Source organism: Equus asinus, chromosome 19 (assembly GCF_041296235.1).
Source record: "Equus asinus isolate D_3611 breed Donkey chromosome 19, EquAss-T2T_v2, whole genome shotgun sequence".
NCBI classification, from domain to species: Eukaryota; Metazoa; Chordata; class Mammalia; order Perissodactyla; family Equidae; genus Equus; species Equus asinus.
This window is the reverse complement of record NC_091808.1, coordinates 4,501,334-4,520,497: the sequence shown is the minus strand read 5'-3', so window position 1 is coordinate 4,520,497 and position 19,164 is coordinate 4,501,334. Positions and strand designations below refer to the sequence as shown.

Here is a 19,164-nt window from a genome sequence, read left to right as displayed (position 1 = left end):
TTAAGACACACAGTTGTATCCTATGGCATTTTAAGTCATACAATTCCCAACTCAGGGTAAATGAAAACCTGAAATAAACCTTGTTTGTTGCTGTCATTTCCCTCATTTAAGAGTTGTCTCTTAGCTGAACACAAATAAAACTTTGTGCCTTTTTCTCTCAAAGGCTCTACCTGGAGACCACCCTACTGTGTGTCTGACACCCTCCCCACCATACCTTCAGTGGTTCCAGAGAGTGTTCTCAGAGGTGCCAGCAAGCTGGGCAGCATGCCTTGCAAAGGGGCGATTCGGAACTCAGCAGGGATGAACACCAGGGTGGGATCGAAAGCAATCTCTTCTAGCTCGGCCTTGTCGGCCGCCTTGTTCCCAATGGCAAAAGCCATGATGCCATTTCTCTTCAGCTCCTGGGCGGGCTGGCTGATTCCATCTAGGGACTTACCACCTGTGATCAACACCAAAATCTTAGGGACCCCCTCAGCAGCCCGGTAGCCAGCCGCACTAGTGAACAGGTTGTTTCGAACAAAGTCCAGAGCAGAGCCCGTGTACAGGGCCGGGCCTTCCAGGGACTTCATTTTCCGCACGGCATTCACGACTTCCCTTTTGCTGGGGTAGCTATTGAAATAAAACTCTGGCCTCACAGTGTCTGCATACTGAGCCACTGCCACTTGGATAAGGTCCTGTCCGATTTCCAGCCTCTGGATGACCCTGGCAATGAAGTCACGGATTGCATTGAAGTTGTTCTGTCCCAGAGCCGATGAGCCATCCACGAGGAAAACTATGTCCCTCTTGTTGACTTCAATGACTGTAGGTACAACGTTATAAGGTGAGTAGAAAAGCCTTACCAATCACATTCAACTAGGACTCTCTACCCAGCTAACTCCAGTCAAAGGGCGCTCCCATTCACTCTGGCCAATGTGACGTCAGTGGGAGCCCCTGAGGACTTCCTCACAACACACACATTAGTTACAGCTACATCCTTCCTCATGGGATGGCAGGGGGGCCCACCCTCACCACGCACTCTTAGTACCTTTTACAAAATAGTTGCACAAAAACAAATTTAGTTTTAGTAGCCCCCTATTTAGCACATTGTCACTGTAAAAGTCGGAAAGTTCTTTTCTGCCATAAATCTATCGCTTGGATTTTAGAGGTCAGAATGAAGCCCGTGACTCAAATAAAAGAAGATCAGTGTCTGCGCAGAGGGTCCTTGGTTTCACAATCTTGATTTCACAAACACCTATCCCCAAGTGCAGAAGCTAAAAGAGCATGAACATCCCCACTCCCTTCAGGTCTGTTTCCATGACTTGATTTCTCAGGCAAAGAAAAAAGAAGCCAATTACTCGGCTTCATAAAATATAAGAAGGAAATTGATGTCAAAACCAACAGGTGACACAGGAGTATTTTCATCTCAGAGACCTGCGTTGTGAGGGTCCTAAGGTAAATGTTCAGACTGTGATAACGTAAAGACAAACCACAAAGCCAAAACGCGACAGTTATCAACAAGATCACTGCCAGGAAGTGACTGAGAACTTCTCTCCACCTGTTGCATCGAAGCATAGGCAGCCCGCCTGGGTCTCGGGAACAAGGAGTTGTATCAGACCACAACACCCAGTCCAGAAACCCAATAGGGCTTCCCAGACTCAGGAGAACATAAATGGTTAAAGCTGAGGCAAGAGTGTTTGCAAGCTATTAAATAATTATCGGGACGTGAGGAGGCCTCCATCACTCCATACAGTCAGATAGATTCTATGTAACACAAATTCACTCGACACTTGACTCTATTGACATCATTGGTCCCTCTTTAAGAGAACACATGCAAATGCACACATAGATACAACACATCCAGGGACAGGCACATGGGGACATTGCTTTGGCATCAAGCTGTGGTATAAACAATGAGTTCCAAGTCCTCATGCTCTCCATAGAGACCTGCAGACAGGTGGAACTGTCACTATACGTGCGGGCTGAAAAACACCAAGAGCCACACGCCCTGCCTTCTCGGTCTCCCTCTCCTTTGCGCCACTGGTCATAAAAGGCATCTACACAGCTACACAGACAACTACACGTGTGCCTTTTATGCACATACAAGGTGAGCACACCTGGATCCACACTCTTTCACACACACACCCCCTTCCATACCATAGACGTAGAAGTTGATGTTGCTATCATAAATGCAGAGATTCCTACATTCCACAAGACGTATATAACGTGTATGATGGATGAATAGAAACACAGATCACCCTTCACCTCCCCCCCATCCCCAGGCTGACTCACCTCACCTGGCCGAGAGGCAGCCCTCCCGTCCCCTTCCAGTAGGAGACATCCTTCTTCCTGACATGAGATGCCAACCCAAACAGAGCCGTCTTCTCTCTTTCGCACGGTTCTGCTGTGACTAGGTTTGAAACACCCTTGTGGGGAGGTGAAACTGAAGGTCCCGCTAATCTGTCGGCTTCAGCCCTCACCTCCATGTTGACCGACACCAGCACATCCCCCATGACGCAGCTTCCCCTGCAGCCCTCACAAGCCCAGGACCAGGGTGACTGTCCTTGCTCTCTCATGCTACTATTTTCAAGCAAACTCCTCAAACGTCCAGACCCCCAGCACTCGTCCTCAGTGCTGCTTTCCTCTCCACCCTACTCTTACAGTGACTGGAGGCTACTCTTAGGCTGCTCTTCTCAGTGACTCAGGGACCCTGACCTCCAATAAAGCATGTCCTCCTGTGCCCCCAGCACCTGCTTCTAGGGCCACACCTGGCCTTATTGTCTCCAGACATTGCCCCACCTCTGAAATCTCACTCACCCGACCCTTTGTCTGGCGTCTTCCCTCCAGCTCACGCGTGCTCCACCCTTTCTTCAGCCACAAGGAGGCCCCAAATCTGTTCTCTCTCACTCTCAATCAGCCCCTTTCTGACTTCAAGTCCCTCACTATTGGGTCCATCTTCATGGCTTTGCCCTAGGTTCCTTTGTCCCTTCCCTCCATCAGACACTCCTGGCAAAGCCTTCATCCTGCTCCTCTCTCCTCTCCACGTGTCCCCTAGGCAGCTAGACATTCCTGAGAAAATCACACAACCTCGGTGTGTGGAACCCCCAGACCACACACGGGTGACCACCAACACCAGCCTGTGGTCAGTTGTTCTCCAGGAAGCTTGCCTTTCCCATCCTCCAGAAGGACTATTTCATTCTCCGCTCTCTGCTCAAACCTGTCCCACTACCCCTCCCACACAACCATCTTACCTCAGGTCACCGAGAAAATAGAAGCCACTGGAGGCGAGCTCTCACCACATATACCACAACCTCCAGTGTCAGACTTGTCTTCTCGCCTCACTGTGCGTCTTCCATCTCTTCTCCCCACACCACCACCATCGCTCCCCTGAGACTAGCTGCCGGGGCCATCAGTGACCTCCATGTGGACATGCAGTGGGTGCTCCTGGTCTGCATTGTACTCAGCTTCTCAGCAGTTTGGGGCCCAAGCAAACTCTCTGCCCTTGAGACACATCCTCACCTGGCTTCTGACCCCCCCATGCTCTCTTGTCTCCCCACATCATTGACTGCTCCTCCCCAGTTCCTCTCCAGAGCATTCCTTTCCACACCCAGCCATACCAGTACAGTTCCTGCAGCCTGGTCCCTGAGGCCTCCTCTCTTCCCTATCCACACTCCCAGACCACCCCTCTCAACCCACCTGCAAATGTCAGTACCCAACTCCCAGGCTCACCTCAAACTTGATGTGCCCACGATAAAGCCGTGGATGCTTGTGCCCTAAACTAGTGGCTTCTCCAGCATCCACGCCTCAAGCAAGCTCCTGCCCTGCAGCCTTCCAGCAGCTCTGGGAGGGGTCCAGCCTCCTTCATGTTACAGGACCACCACACCTGGAACATCCCTCCCTCTACTCTTCGTCTTCATCTTCCCATCCTGCAGCTTCTCAGACCAGCCTTCCCTGGTCCCCTTCTCCAAACCTCTCCTCCCGCATTCTTTCCATGACGGTCCCCTTCAGCGTCCTCATCTAACTTATCACACTCTGGGGGCATTTTGTTGGGTTGTTGGTTTATATTTTTATTATCTATCTCCCCATTATACTGTAACAAGCCAGCAGCCACGTTGGTCTCATCCACCAGCACTATGTCTCCAATGTTTAGCATAGTGTCGGGCACATACTGGATAGCTAAGAATGTTTGTTGAATATTTACCAGTTAATCACAAATATTAAAGATGATGTTTGTAAACGAGGAGTTAATACTCCAGTTAGCTAGGGAAAATTGAAATGGGGGCAATGTGCTGCCCATAAATAAGAAAGAATTTGAGACTTCTCCTAGAAGAGAAATATCTTCATCTGGTATAACTCCATTATCATAAATTCAAGCAACTGGAGCCCAGAGAGGTTGTGTGGCCTGCCCAGGATCACACAGCTGGCTAACATAAGACCCAGCACCAAAGGCCAGGTCTTCCGATGCAGCCATGGGGCTTTCTCAGTGCGTACAAAATCTGTGGAAATTATTTGCTTGTTTCCAAATCTATGCAAGCCCAGAGGAACCTTACTAGTTTGTATTCCAATGAGAGGGACATCTAAAATTATCGAGAGAACTTTCTGCATGTAATTTCACTTCAATTCTAATTTACCCCACCCAGTAGTAAGCTAAATACCATTGTTAATAAAATCACTAGTTAAAGGAACTTGGTACAACCGGATCTGCCTGATTTTTAACTGCCACACCACCAAGTACACTGCAGTCTTGTTTAAATTTTGAAATTCGCTTCCCACTGCCTACATTTGTTAAATGTATACTTGTTATGTGACTTGGTTAGTTTTACATTTCTTCAATGACTCCAGCTGGGCTTTTCTGCGAAAGGCCCTCCATCTGAGTATATATCATAATCTCTCCGGTCAAAAGAACTACTCCTGAATTTGATGAACACAGGAAAAGAGTTTTTTATTAATATTCTACCAAGCGGGAGCTTTGTTATTTCTTACCTTCAGAAGTGCAACTCTCAATAATCCACACAAACAGGACTTGGGGAGAGAGCCCTCACGTATCTATGCGCGCATTTCTAACATACTGACTTTTAGAGGCCAATGCCATTATCCTGGAGTTACTTTCCCATAACAGTAATGAGCCCTGAGATCCATTTTTAGGATGACTGCATCATAACTTGAAAATACAGTGGTATTTAATAATCTCAAAGCAAAAGCTTTGTTGAATTACAAGTATTAAAAGCATCCTTTCTCAACAACTCATTCTCTAACACGAGCTTCCCACTCACGCATGGGTCTTTCATTTCTTTGAACACTACAACAGTCACCATCATCGCATCCAAGAGCCAGCTCGCCTCGGAAGGACTCGGCTGTGGGTACTTACAGGTTCTCCTGAGGCCAATCATTCTGTAAGGTGCCCGCCTTACTTCTAAAAACCCAACACACAAAACACCCCACTCCCACATGGATGGCAAGAAGAGCATACGTACCTTGTGTGACAATGGTTGGCGGTTGCAAGACAATGCGCCTTTGGGCCACGCCAACAATGTACAGCAGTAATTGCTCTTGGAGGTCCCCAAAGCTACGGAATTCCGGGACAGTAAACACCATGTTGTCATTGGTAGCTATGTGCTGAAGCTCTGCCTTGGAGACGGCCTGGGCGCCGAGGCCAAATGAGAATACGCTAGCCTGCTTCAGCGCTACCACCCCGTCGCGGATCTCGTCACTAGAAGGCCCGGCACTTATAAGGACCAGCACCTGGGGAACCCCTTCCTCCACTCGGCTGCCTCCTGCCCGGGTGAAATGATTCTCCACCACGAAATCAAGGGCAAGGCCGACATTGGCCAACTCCCCACCAGTGAACCCAAGGGCTTTCACTGCATCCAGAACCTGAGCCTTGGTGGAGTAGGAGTCCAAGGAGAACATGGTTCTGGGCTCATCACTATACTGGACCACCCCCACTCGGATCTGCTGGGTTCCGATTGAGAGTCTCTCAAGGAGATTTACAAGGAAGTCGCGAATGACTGCGAAATTGACACTTCCGGTGTTGTTTGATCCATCAATAAGGAAAATAATGTCAGCAGAGTCTTGTGCTTTAAAAGAAAGAAATGCAAAAAATGTGAAAGCGTTAGAACAAGTGACCACATGCACCGTTCAGTGTTCTGACATGTTTCTTTGGAAACCAATGAGAAACACGAAATATGGACAAACAAAACACATGTTGATTAAGGAACGTGAAATTCTCTTTTAGTTCTGCATTCGGAAAGGATAAGAGGCAACTTCTTAGAAATGATGGTGTGAAATAGGAACATGTTGATCAAATTTTCACTTGTGCCATCTTTGTAGTTAAATTTTAAAACATCATATTCACTTTCATGAGGGAGAAATCCTGGATACATATTCTAGAAGTTTCTACTAAATTTGGAGGGAAATGTAGTTGCATTACCATACCCACAGGAGAAGATTAACGAGTACATTAACAAAGGTCCAAACACGATTTCTAATTTGGGGACATTTCCTTTATAATCCTCAAGTGATTTTGAGAACGTTCTTTGTCCAAGTGCGCCGCTACAAGGCAGAATCTCAGATTCAGGGTTTGGAGACTCATCATCTCAGTATGTTAACCACTCGATTCCTTGAGCAACTGCTGTTTCTCCTTTTTTTCTTTAAAAGCCAAAATGGGGGCACACATGCAACTTTGTGAATCTGAAAGGAACAACTCAAGCTACACTTAAAGTAATTAATTAACTAAAATTAATTGAATTCATAGTAAATTAATTAATTTTAAAAATACCCTGATCAATTTTTGGTTTGATGGTCTTGTCACGTATGGCATTTCGTTGCATGAAACTCAGTTGCAGGTCTGGGAGTCGGCTAGGTGTTTTATATATTTCTTCCTGCCATTGCCTCTATACTCAGTCACACAATGCAGAACGATGTTAAGCAGGATGATATGAAACCAGTCATGACATAATTATCCAACCTTATTTTTATGACGTCCTAAACTGATAGCCTAGCAAGACTGGGAGCGTCTAACAAACCCTTAATCAGAATTAGCTCTGGGCTTATACAAATGGACATAAAAATGGATGACCAAGATCTCTTTTCTCCCCACAATGTCAAACATGAAATTTCCATTCCATTACTGAGAATGGGGGCTTCACAGAAGCACTGAGCGAGAAATAGCCATCAGTAAATCTACAAACCTGAGTAGAATATTTCAAAGGCCTAGCTAGAACGTTTAAATCAGACTGATTTAAACTACAGGGAAAGCAAAATTATTCTAGTAAATGTTTTTAATAACTTAAGTGTGTGTGAGGAACAGGAAGAGATTTCACGTGAGCATATGTAATATTTATATCCTAGGATTTCAAGAAGCTATATTTGGGGTGTAATTGCAATATTACAGGTAAGATCATTCATGCTGATCTTTTTCATGAGGCTGAAAATTTTGTACTTAAAACTAATTTTTCCTTGTTCCAACAAAATTGCTTTCATTTTTACTATGGAAACAGAATACAAATCTTGTCTCGCAAAATTGAAGAATTTTGCTGTAGTGAAATCACGTTCTAACCCAAGCTCTCTCATTGTGAGAGCTGACCCAGGGATTGTTAGCATCAGAACTGCTCTTCCTTCCTTTACAGACACAAAATCCCTGACAACACTTTTGCTGATGAATTCCTTGCATACAGAGAGACATTAACTGGAATATATCTTGTAATATTAACTTGGAAATATCTTGTAATGTTAACTTGGAAATATCTTATAAGGTCTTATGAGAAGGGTAATTTTTACTACAGTAATTAAGATCTTGTGTTTTTAAAAATTGTCACACACAAGTGTTACATCAGACTGGGCCTTTGCTAAGAATTCCAAAGTATTTGCCTCTCTTTAGCTAAAACCTGATTCCTGAAGGATTTTGGAAGTTGCCATACTAGCAGTGTGAACCACATAACAGGCCGTAGAAATGCTCAGGTCATCACACAAGCTAGAGGCCCTGCAGTCCATACCACAAAGTCCTGCAACATTTCCCAAACCTAAACCAGTAACCCCAAGGGACAAAGGAAGATCTGTCACTTACTCAACATAGCGAGACATTTAAAAGGAGGATTAACAATGATCCCAGGGTCAATAATAGAAAAATGATACCTAAATCTCAGAATGACACATTCCTTATTCATTTATTACTTACTTTCTGATTGTAATTTACAATCGTATAAATAAGATAAATGAACCTTGAGGGAAAACCCTTGATTATTTCTCTTCTAAAAAGCTGAACAGCAGCGAGTCATAGAAAAATGTTGGATAATTTGTCATCACTGAAAAAACAACATTGTCTTCTTACGCACACAATGATGGGACACACAAGGGCATGCTGTGTTACCCAGGAGAGCCGAAGCCTCAAATAGATACAAGAACCCCAGGTTCTTGCGTACAGCAAGGCACACCAATGATCAATATTATCTCTAAGAGTAATCAGATCTGTCTAAAATTAAAAACGTGAAGTTGTCTGGTTTTCTGCTTTTATGGCTTATTATCACACCTTCTGTGGCATTTTCTATGGAAAAATTTCGCAGTGTCCTTGGAAAAATCATAGGCTCCCTTAACACCGTTGGAAATGCTATTTTCCTGAGCACATTAGTGTGGGCACACTGCCTTCCTTAGCTCACGGGATGATTCCTTTTTCTGTATTTCCTATACAAACACAAAATTGTAGACAGGTTTTATGAGTTTTTGAAATCTTTATATTTTGCAGAGAAAAGAGAGCTCATGTTGAAATCTGCCCTACTCGTAGATCACCCTTAGCTTTCGCTTCGGTATAAAGATTTTGTATCTTATATCCATTTATAAAAGATAGTTTTAAAAACACAACTTTTAGCAGTTGATTATTTGAGTGGAGTTCATTTAGGACAGCGGCAATCCTTCACATTGTATACATGTGCAGTCATGCATCGCTTAACGATGGGGATATGTTATAAGAAGTATATCGTTCGGTGATTTCATTGTTGTGCAAACATCATAGAGTGCACTTCCACACTTACACTTCCACACACCTAGACGGTATAGCCTGCTACACACCTCAGCTGTGTGGTACTAATCTTGTGGGACCACTGTCATATATACAGTCTGTCATTGACCGAAACGCCATTATGCAGTGCATGACTGTGTATATTCATGGAGAAAAGTTACCTAGTGGACAGGCAATGGGAAGAAATGGCCCTAACTTACTAGCAATCTCTGTAACGCCCTCCTAACTCCCTTTGCCAAAGACTATAAGCAGAGAATTATTCTTTTCTCCCTGTGGAACATGCAGGGGGACATGATACTAGAGGAATTGCACAGTGAAGTTAATTAGAAAAGACAACATAAACGGATTAATATTCCACACCGGTGCTGCTAGTGGCTTGGACACTAGAAGACAGAGATGCTTTCTTGGCATAAAAACAAAGGTTTTATCATCTGTGTGGAAACACGCTATATCGATAGGCTCATTTAGCATTCATACGGCAATCTGATTGTCATTCATATAGTGGTTAAATATAAAGGCCAACTCATCCACTCCTTTTCCTGAGTTGGCCGAAACATCAATAAAGAAAAGATGTCCCATTTCTTCACTGATCCCCTTCACTGTTTTTGACATGGATTCGTTATTATCCCCGTATTCAGAAATGTGATGTTTAGTGAATTATTGACACCAAGAATATTGTAGCGAACAGAGTAGGTCATTATAGATACCCTCTTGGCATTTCCTTGTAACCTGGAGTGTTTGGTTTGGGATGCCCTCAAGGGTCCCACAGGCAGGATCAACACTTGTGTCATAATACAGAGGTGAAGTATGTCATTTGAAGTAGGGAGCACTTTTTGGTGTGAAATATAAGTAATACGGACTGTCACTTGCTCCTCTCTATTAGAAGTAGACCCTCTGGTAGGGGCATTAGCACTCCCACCCTTATCAAAGCTGAAACCATGAGTAACCATTGGGGAAACCATTTTATAAACAATATCCTGAAACACCTTGGGATTGGTTGGTTCTGAAACCCTTCTCTGAACCAAGCTCTGTGTGCCTAAGACTGCTGGTTCCTTTCTCCCAACATCTAGTCATCTCGTTCCCCATCCCTTGCTTTCTGAACCTCTGTCATGAAAAACTGAAGTCTAGTACTGTTTACCTACAATTTCCCAATTGTTCTGATCACAATACAGAAAGTTCTACCTTCCTGTAGACTCCTCCTGTCCCTTCTGTCCTTCTAGATGTCTCTCCCATGTGGCCCTTTAGATAGCTGATTTATGCCTCAAAATCTCAACTCTTTCTCCTTCTCGTTTCATCTACCATCTTGAACTAAAAAGGGACTGACTTTCTGCCACTCACCTCACCTCCTGCCTCCTGTCTCTGAAACCCTCTTGGTGGGAACCACTTGCAAAAGCTTAGGAGAAAAGTGGACCGTAAACCTTGCTCCCTATGATCACTTCCTCTGTGCTATGCCTGTCTATTGGGCCCTGATTGTCCATTCACTCTACGTTCATTCAGAAAATTATCCACTTCTTTGTCATACACTGAAGGGATTCTCCAGTCTTCCTAAATGATTTCAGTTACATTATGCTCAGCTTGCGTCCACGCCACATACCTTCTGGTCATCTCCAGAGACTTTAACGTCTATATGGACAGCTCTCCTGAGCACCAGACTCTCAAGACCCCAACTGCCCTATCCCCAATGGTCCTCTGCCTGTTGCATCCTAAGCACATGACACCCACTCTGCAAGCATCACTTGAAACTCCTCCACTCCCATGATCTGCCTTCCAAGTCTCCCTCCATACACATGGCAGTGTCCTCCTATTTACACACTCAGCTGCCTCTAGGACTCTTCCCCCTCATCCTAGCTTCTCATCCTCTGGCTCTTCAGAAGTCTCCCAACGCATGCAGCTCTCATCTGCTTCCCTGCCCAGCCAGGGCGGGCTATTTCAGGAATTTACATGCCACCATACTGGATTTCCTTCTCATACTGGATTTGCCTCTCTATTATTCTCTCTTTGCAAGCTCCAAACCTGGTAACTCCTTTTATTCCAAGAGTGCCTGAGATACCTGCAGAAGGTCAGGTGCCATGCTAATGGAGAAGACCACAGTCTCATAATCTCTGCCCATAACTGATCATCACTACAAGGCAGCAGTTGCTTCCTGCGCAATTTGTGGTCCCTTCCTCACAGCCCTGCAGCAGCTGTTCAAAATAACTCCAATGTCTCCAAGCTCCCAAACACCACGGCCTCTCTCCCTCTGGCATCTTCTCTTTTTGAGATGATTGATGCTAACCCTACCTGAACTTTCTCAGCTTCCCTCCTATCCACCTCAAAATCTTAGAAACACAGCCCCTTTCTCTTCCCTTCACTCCATTCCAGAGGACATGATTCTCTCCTTCAGGAGCTCATCTTTGCCCTGAGGTTCTTGGTTCCACCATAACTCCCTGCCCATTCTCCTAGAATTCTCTGCTATCAACTTTCAAATGGCTACATGGACTCATTTCTCGACAAAAGGAGGTGTCTCTGCCCTGCCCATCGCTAATGAGTAAGCCTAACCCTGGGCATTTGTCAAAATGCTGCGGTACAATACATTTGATGTTTTCCATATCAAATTCCTTCCCTCTCAGTCTTTTAGGCACCTAGCACTAGAAAGAGAGCTAATGGGTTTGACTGGTTAAATAACTTGCCAGCCAATTAGTTCCACACATGTCACTGTGCAATGACACGTCAATATAACATCTATGCGTTATCAATGGCTTCCAGGGTGCAATGATGATGGTCATTGGAATCATAAGAGTCTCTACAGGCACAGCCATGGTCATAGCATGGAGGAGAAGTAAGAACAGACCTAAAGCTGAAACATAAGGGCCCCCAGTTCTGGTTCTTCCACCTTCTGTGTGTCACTTACCCTCCAGGACTCAATTTCTTCAAAATAGATTTGGACTGGATCATATCAAAGGTTTCTTACCATTCTAATTCCATCAATTCTCTGAAATAAATTCTATAGAGTGGAAAAGAGGAGCTCTGTATGTTATCCCATTGGACACAAAAGTGGACACGCTCTCTGCCTCAGCTCATGCTCCCTCAGACATGAAGTTTTCTGTAAAGGACTCGGGCCCTTTGTCCCAATAACAAATGGAGGGATTTTTGTCAGATGCCTACTTAGCCACGCCAGGGCTTTCCTTTCCAAGGAAGGTAGAAATACCTCTTGTGGGATCATAATATCGAGTTTGGTTTTTTAGAGTTAGATTATGAATTGCTTCAAAAACAAAGAACTCCTCTCAGCTGTAGGTGAATGCTCTGTTTTAGAAGGGGACTACAGAGATTATTCAAACCTTTGTTTTTAAACCTGTGAATGGTCATCTCTTCCCTAATCCACCCACCCTCTTTCAGCCATAATGTAGCTTTAATGCCAGCAGTTGCCAAGCTCATCTCCAAAGAATAGCAAGGCAGGCAGCAGCTTGGCGAGGTCGCCATTACCTGTGATGTCTTTAAGGGTCCCTGTGTCTCCAGCCCTTCCTGGAGTCACGGATGAATGCACACAGGACACTAAGTTTCCTACTATGTCATGAAGTGAGGTAAAATTCTCTAGGTTGAACACATGCATATTGAGCGGTTCACTTGCTATTTCTTTTAACGCTCCTTCATCTGCATCCTCAACTCCAATTGCAAACACGTTAACATCAGCAGACTTAAGTTCCGCTGTGGGCAGAGCAAGGCCGTCCTCCGAGTGTCCATCGGTTAATACTACGATAACCTGAGGGACTCCATCACTGGCCCGGCTTCCAGCAGCCTGAGTGAGGTGAGTTTGCATTACGTATTCTAATCCTTTTCCAGTCTGATTGCTTCCCCCAATATAAGACATGTTGGAAATATGAGAGAGGACTTCTTGCTTAGTACGATACGTATTTAACAGGAACTCAGTATGTGGGTTGCCGTTGAACTGGACCAGAGCAAAATGGAAATCATTTTCTCCCACAGCTAAAGATTTTATAACATCATACAGAAACTCTCGAACAAGTTGGAAATGTTCCTTTCCAATGCTCCAAGAGGAATCCACTAGAAATATTATATCGGCAGCGGCACCATTTTTGACATCTTTAAAAAAAGACATTGGTTTAGATTTTTCTCCTGTTCAAGCAATTTCTTCCTATCAGTGTAAAGCCTGCCTAGGCTAATTCAGTTTACACTCTGCTGTTCCTAAATAACGCATACCTCACTAGCCACACAGGCACGTAGCTGACTTACCTCACAAGAAGGGACCTGGACACGAGGACTCAAGAGCTGTGGGCGCCCATCATTGACCCCAGTTCTGTATGCAATGACCAGCATACATGAGCCAGAAGCAGGCTCCAGATGGGAAAAAGCATCCCCTGGGGTGTCCTTTAATTCAAGCCTGATTCTTTGTGGCAGTTTGAGCCCCAAGACCCACCTGATCAGACCGGAAGGACATCCTATCCCAGATAACCAACCATCATCTTATGAATTCGTTCTTCAGTTTTATGTCTGAAACTGGGCCTTGACAAGAAGGAATAGTGAAACTACTACTGTTTTACTTTAACTAACCTCCAATGTTTCAGGTAATTTGCAAGAAAAAAATAAATGTAATAAATACGTCTTCTTTAAGTGAGGAAGACTTGTGTAAACGTAAAGAAGGACAAAGTCTCATTTTTCTGACATTTAAGCATGAAGAAAGGGACCCTGAGTCGTTACTACATATTTTTCAGAGCCAGGAAAGCCTTCATAGACGTGAAACATTATTTCTCTCTTTCAAAGAGGAATCTAGTTCTCCCTCAAAAGGAGAAGCAGGTGACTCAGGTGCCAGGCTGTCGGTGGCTGGGGAAGGCCCTTCTGCAGCTGTGGGCCAGGCTGGCTCTACACAGCAGGCTCCCAGACTCTACTTACCTCAGGTTCACCCAATACCCCAACCAACACCCCCTTCCATTGAGGTGGCACTCAGCTCCCCGCCATCTGAGAACTACCAAGCATGGTGGGAGAATCTATCAGAGGCCCAGCTCCCCAGGGAAGGAGAGGGACCCTTCTGAGCTCATAATGCATGCAGCGTCTCTCACTTTTCTAAAACTCTGGAGGCAGATTCTTAATAGGGTTAATTAGGATCGATTTTTTTAAATAGTTTTGGGAAACCGATGTTTTGACGATTCTAGATGAAAAATATCTTTCTGTGTCCAGAGTTAGAGAGAAAGAGGGTGATCTTTGTTTGTTTTCTTTTTCAGAGAAAATAACTTTTACTCTCAATAGTTGCCTTCTCCTGATTTTGTGAGTTCAGAGACCAACCAGTGCCAGAAATGTGGAAGAGCTCTTCAGATGGTAACATATTTGTGATACGAACTTTCTGTTCCCACCCAATGTGAAAACAAACCACTCGCAAACCAAGTCCAAGACATCAAACCCAAGTTTTAGTAAAAAATAAACCACCTCTCACTGGGTAAAAAGAATCTGAAAAGATCTGCAAACAACGTGAACATCCTGTAATAAATGGCTCGGCTGACTCTTAAAAGCATATCTAAGCTCCCTGTCAAACTCACGATGTCTAAGATCTAAAATCAGAGAACGCTATTCCTTTTAATAACTTTAAGAGACGTTGCTGGGTCTTACCTGCTTGTTGTTGGGCTCGAGTGAAGGAAAAGCTTGAGAGAAAGAGGTAAAAGATGGCCACTAAGGGCAAATGTCGATGTTTCCTCATTTTGGATTTGTCTAAGCACCAAGAGAGCACCTGCAAGAGAAAACAGGGCCGAAGAGGATGATCGAGTTTTGACCCTCAGATTCCTAATCGGTGAATCAGGAATTTCTCTCTCCTATGAAAAATTGTTTTGACGAAACGAGAATCTTTGAATCTGGTGTCTGTATTTCTTTAGCCATTGCTAAAAACCATGCAAGTGAACCTTTTTCCTCTCAAATGGAGGCAGGTAATGATAGCATGTCACTAAACCAATGGCAGAACAGGAGGGGGTCAGGAGTAAAGGTGCCCAGAAGCACAAAAAGTGGCAGGTTTGTGACGCCCAGCTTCCTTTTATGTGTCACGTTTGGAGGAATCCCACAGGAAAGCTTCAGCTCAGGGACAGAAGGGGCTTTGCCCAAATCACAGCATGTGTAAATACAACCACAGCATCTGGACCATTGCACATCTTGCTCTTCTTCTGTATTAATATTTAGCTCTTTTCCTCCAACAAAAACTTGCCGTGTGCCAATCTCCAGTCTAAGAATGGAAAAAGCCCAGGGATGTTGAATTAACAAGGCTGTGACACTGGACTTGAGGGCTGACCACCTTGCAGCATGGTCTCCTGTATCCACACACCAGCTGGTGGCTGCAAACAGGACTTCCACCAGCCAAGATCATGTTCAGACGGGCTCAGAAGTCTGTGTCACGAGATCTTTTCCCTGAAAAGCACCCTCTCCCCACCCCAAACCAGAAAACAGACCCACCCCCATGAAACCTTCATGTCAGTCTCTTCACCCTTCAATCCTCAATCCAATGGGATAAGCTGGGGCCTGGGGCCTCCTTAAAACTCCTCAGAGAGCTGGCCTAGGTCTTCTCGGTCTGGGCTGAAGTCCCTTTCCCAGAACAGCCCTTCTTTTCTCCTCCCCTTGACCCAAGGCTCTGGTTCCCCAGAATTTTTCTTAGGTCATGGGTACGTGATCTGTGCAGTTGGTTGGTTTAATGCATTCCTGGAGCTATCAAAATTTCCAATAACTTTCAGATTATGGCCTTTTGCACTGGGTCCACAAATCATGGAACTGGTCCTGGCTGCAGCTGTGCTTATGTACCAGTGACTTCTCTTACCCTCACCCAGACTGGTCAGGGGCTTCCTGGCCAGGGGCTTGGGTGACAGTGCTAGAGGAGAGGAACGTTGGCAGCAGGAGTCAGCTAGAATGTCATCAAAGCACTGGTTTTGCCGTCATGTCATCAAAAGTTATTCAGCACCTGCTATGTGTCAAGAGCCATTTTTCATAATTATCTCATTTATCTTTGCATCATCCCTCTAGGTAGATGCTAACCTTCATGCTTTCAATAAAGAAATTACGGCTCAAACAGTAATTGGCCCAAGTCACATAGATATTAAGGGATACCTTGGCATTCAAAAGGCACTGGCCACTCTGAAGGCTAATAAGAGGAAAGGATATGAAGAAAAACATTTTTTATACTCCGTGATGACTTATCAATCAAGCTCAATAGCCTGAATTTGGGGCTTTTTAGAAATCAAATGAGGAGCTAGTTATGTTGGGGAAAGACAAGGTGCTTGGAGGCAGATAAACCTGGATCCTGGATCCACCAAGCCCTACCTTAGGCAGGTCATTTAATTGCTTGCAGCCTCAGTTTCTTCATCTATAACTTCAGAGCAATAATAATAATTGTGAGGACTGTGGAGCAGTCTGCTTGTTAAAGGTCAGACACAGAATGGATACTAAGTGAATTCTAACCACCATTCCTTACATTCTCTTCCAAGGTAGGTTTTTGTAGCAAGTCCCAAAGTGTATTTCATGGAACATTCATTCCATGAAAAGTTCTAGGGAAAGACAAGGAGGTTCCATGAGCAACAGAGTTTAAGGAGCATTGAATAACAAGTCCCTTCTGGAAGAGTTACAATATACATTAACATATAATAGCTTTGAGAAGTAGAGTACAAAGCAAAGAAACCTGTCGCACCTTATTTAACCCAGAACTCCCCAAATATATGTTTCATGAAGTCTTTCTTCAATGACAGCTATTCACATGCACACTTCAGGAGCAGTGAGCTATTCATTCCCATGTCTGATTTTGTTAAGTCCTTGTTCCTCTAAAGCACTAGCTAAAGGCATCGCCACCTGCCCAGGTCTCTACCTGACTCAGGCCAGAGGGTTTGTGGATGTCTGTTTCCTTGGACTCCTTTAACTGCAAGTGGAAAGCCTTTGATGGATGGGTTCAGCACCTCCCTGTGACCAAGTGAGACGATTGGAACATGTAGATGATCAAACTTTCTCCAAAGAGGGTCTAGGGAGGGCCCAGAGCCAATCCCGACATTAACATAAACGTTCAGGGTGCTAATTAATATCATTGGTTATTTTTTCTTGTACTCAGTTTCAGGAAGTACTATTTTATATTGGAAGTGATATAGTATAGACTATAGTTATGTGGGAAATCCCGTTTGGTTTAAGAAACCTAAATATGTTTAATCTACAGAGATTAGGTTACCTTATTTATATCCTCATTTATATCTCCTGGTTAGGGGTTGGAGGTTAAAAATAAGAACTTGTAGTGAATTATGACATGAAAAGACATCCATCATCAGTGTGAATGAAAATCAAAAACAGCTATCTCTGGTTTTCAAGTAAATGGCACATTTTCAAATGAGATTTTTTTTCTGTCTTATAATCCTAAAAGTCCAAATGGTTCTGAATTGGTTTTATAATCTCCACCTCAGGAAAGGTTTGACTCTTCCCTGAGAGAGGCAAGGGGAAATGAGAGCAAGTTGGGCATGTGAAATGACTTGCAAAATATATCACTGTTGAGAGATTGAGAACATCAATAACACTCCCTGAAACTTGGAAAAAGTGAGAACAGGAATCCGTCAACAAATTGGATAACCTAGAAGAAATGGATAAATTTCTAGAAACATACAACTTACCAAGACTGAATCATGAAGGAATTAAAAATCTGAATAGACCTATAATGAGTGAGGAGATTGAATCAGTAGTCAAAAACCCCCCAAAAATGCCCAAGACCAGATGGCTTCACTGGAGAATTTCAGTAAACGTTTAAAGAAGAATTAACACTAATCCTTCTCAAACACTTACAAAAAATTGAAGTAAAGGGAACACTTTCAAACTTTCATTTTATAAGGCCAGCATTACCCTGATACCAAAATTAGACAAAGATACTACAAGAAAAGAAAACTACAGACCAATATATCTGAAAAATATTGATGCAAAAATTCTCAACTAAATACTAGCAAACCAAATTTAACATCACATTCAAAAGGTAGTAAATGATCAAGTGGGATTTATTCCTGGAAATCAAGGACAGTTCAACACACAAAATCAATCAATGTCATACACCACACTAACAGAATGAAAGACAAAACCCACATGATCAGGTCAATTGATGCAGAAAAAAAGCATTTTACAAAATTCAATATACTTTCATGATAAAAAACACTTAAAGAAGTAGGAATAGAAAGAAATTACCTCAACATAATAAAGGCCATATATGAAAAGCTCACAGCTAACATCATACTCAATGGGGAAAAAATTGAAGGCTTTCATTTTAAGATCAGGAACAAGGCAAGGATGTCCTCTCTCGCCATATCTATTCAATATAGCATTGGAAGTCCTATACAGAGCAATTAGGCAAGAAAAATAAAAGGCATACAAATTAGAAAGAAAGAAGTTAGATTATCTCTGTTTGGAGATGACACAATCCTATACGTAGAAAACTCTAAAGATTCCACTAAAAAAATGTTAGGACTAATAAACAACTTCGACAAGGTTGTAGGATACAAAATCAACACACAAAAACCAGTTGCATTTCTTTACACTAACAATGGGCAATCTGAAAAGGAAATTAAGAAAACAAATTGTATTTATAATAGCATCAAAAATAGCAAAATACTTAGGAATAAATACCAAGGAGGTGAAAGACTTGTACATTGAAAACTACAAAACGCTGCTGAAAGATATTAAAGAAGACACAAATAAATGGAAAGACATCCCATATTCATGGATTGGAAGACTATTATTAAAATATGCATACTATACAAGCAATCTAAAGGTTCAATGCAATCCCTATTCAAATTCCAATGGCATTTTTTGCAGAAATAGAGAGAAAATTCTAAATTCTTATGGAATTGCAAAGGACCCAGAAAAGCCAAAGCAATCTTGAGAAAGAAAAACAAAGCTGGAGACCATATATTTCCTGATTTCAAAACATATTACAAAGCTATAGTAATCAAAACTGTATGGTGCTGAAATACAAACAGATATGTAGACAATGGAATAAAATACTGATCTCAGAAATAAACCCTCATATGTGGTCAAATGTTCTTTGAGAAAAGTGCCAAGGCTATATAATGGAGAAAGGATATTCTCTTCAACAAGTGGTGCTGGGAAAACTCTCTATCCACATGCAAAAGAATGAAGCTGCACCCTTACCTGACGTATTTACAAAAACTAACTCAAACGCTAAAAATGGATTAAAG

The 19,164-nt window shown here is 43.3% G+C and overlaps 1 protein-coding gene across 11 annotated transcripts in view; it reads right to left on the bottom strand.

Annotated features, from left to right (window-relative positions):
• The window catches only part of COL6A3 (collagen type VI alpha 3 chain), an 84,268-nt gene that overhangs the window by 52,524 nt on the left and 12,580 nt on the right, over positions 1 to 19,164 (bottom strand). For 4 of the 11 annotated variants that reach the window (XM_044751164.2, XM_014842783.3, XM_070489330.1 and 1 more), the window contains 2 exons: positions 14,588 to 14,705; positions 215 to 799 (listed from right to left, as the gene is read on the bottom strand). In XM_044751164.2, the coding sequence (XP_044607099.2) occupies positions 215 to 799; positions 14,588 to 14,705 (703 nt within the window). Of the gene's footprint in view, positions 1 to 214; positions 800 to 5,450; positions 6,054 to 12,451; positions 13,070 to 14,587; positions 14,706 to 19,164 lie in introns of all 11 variants that reach the window. The other 7 variants (XM_014842778.3, XM_014842779.3, XM_044751162.2 and 4 more) reach the window with 3 other exon arrangements.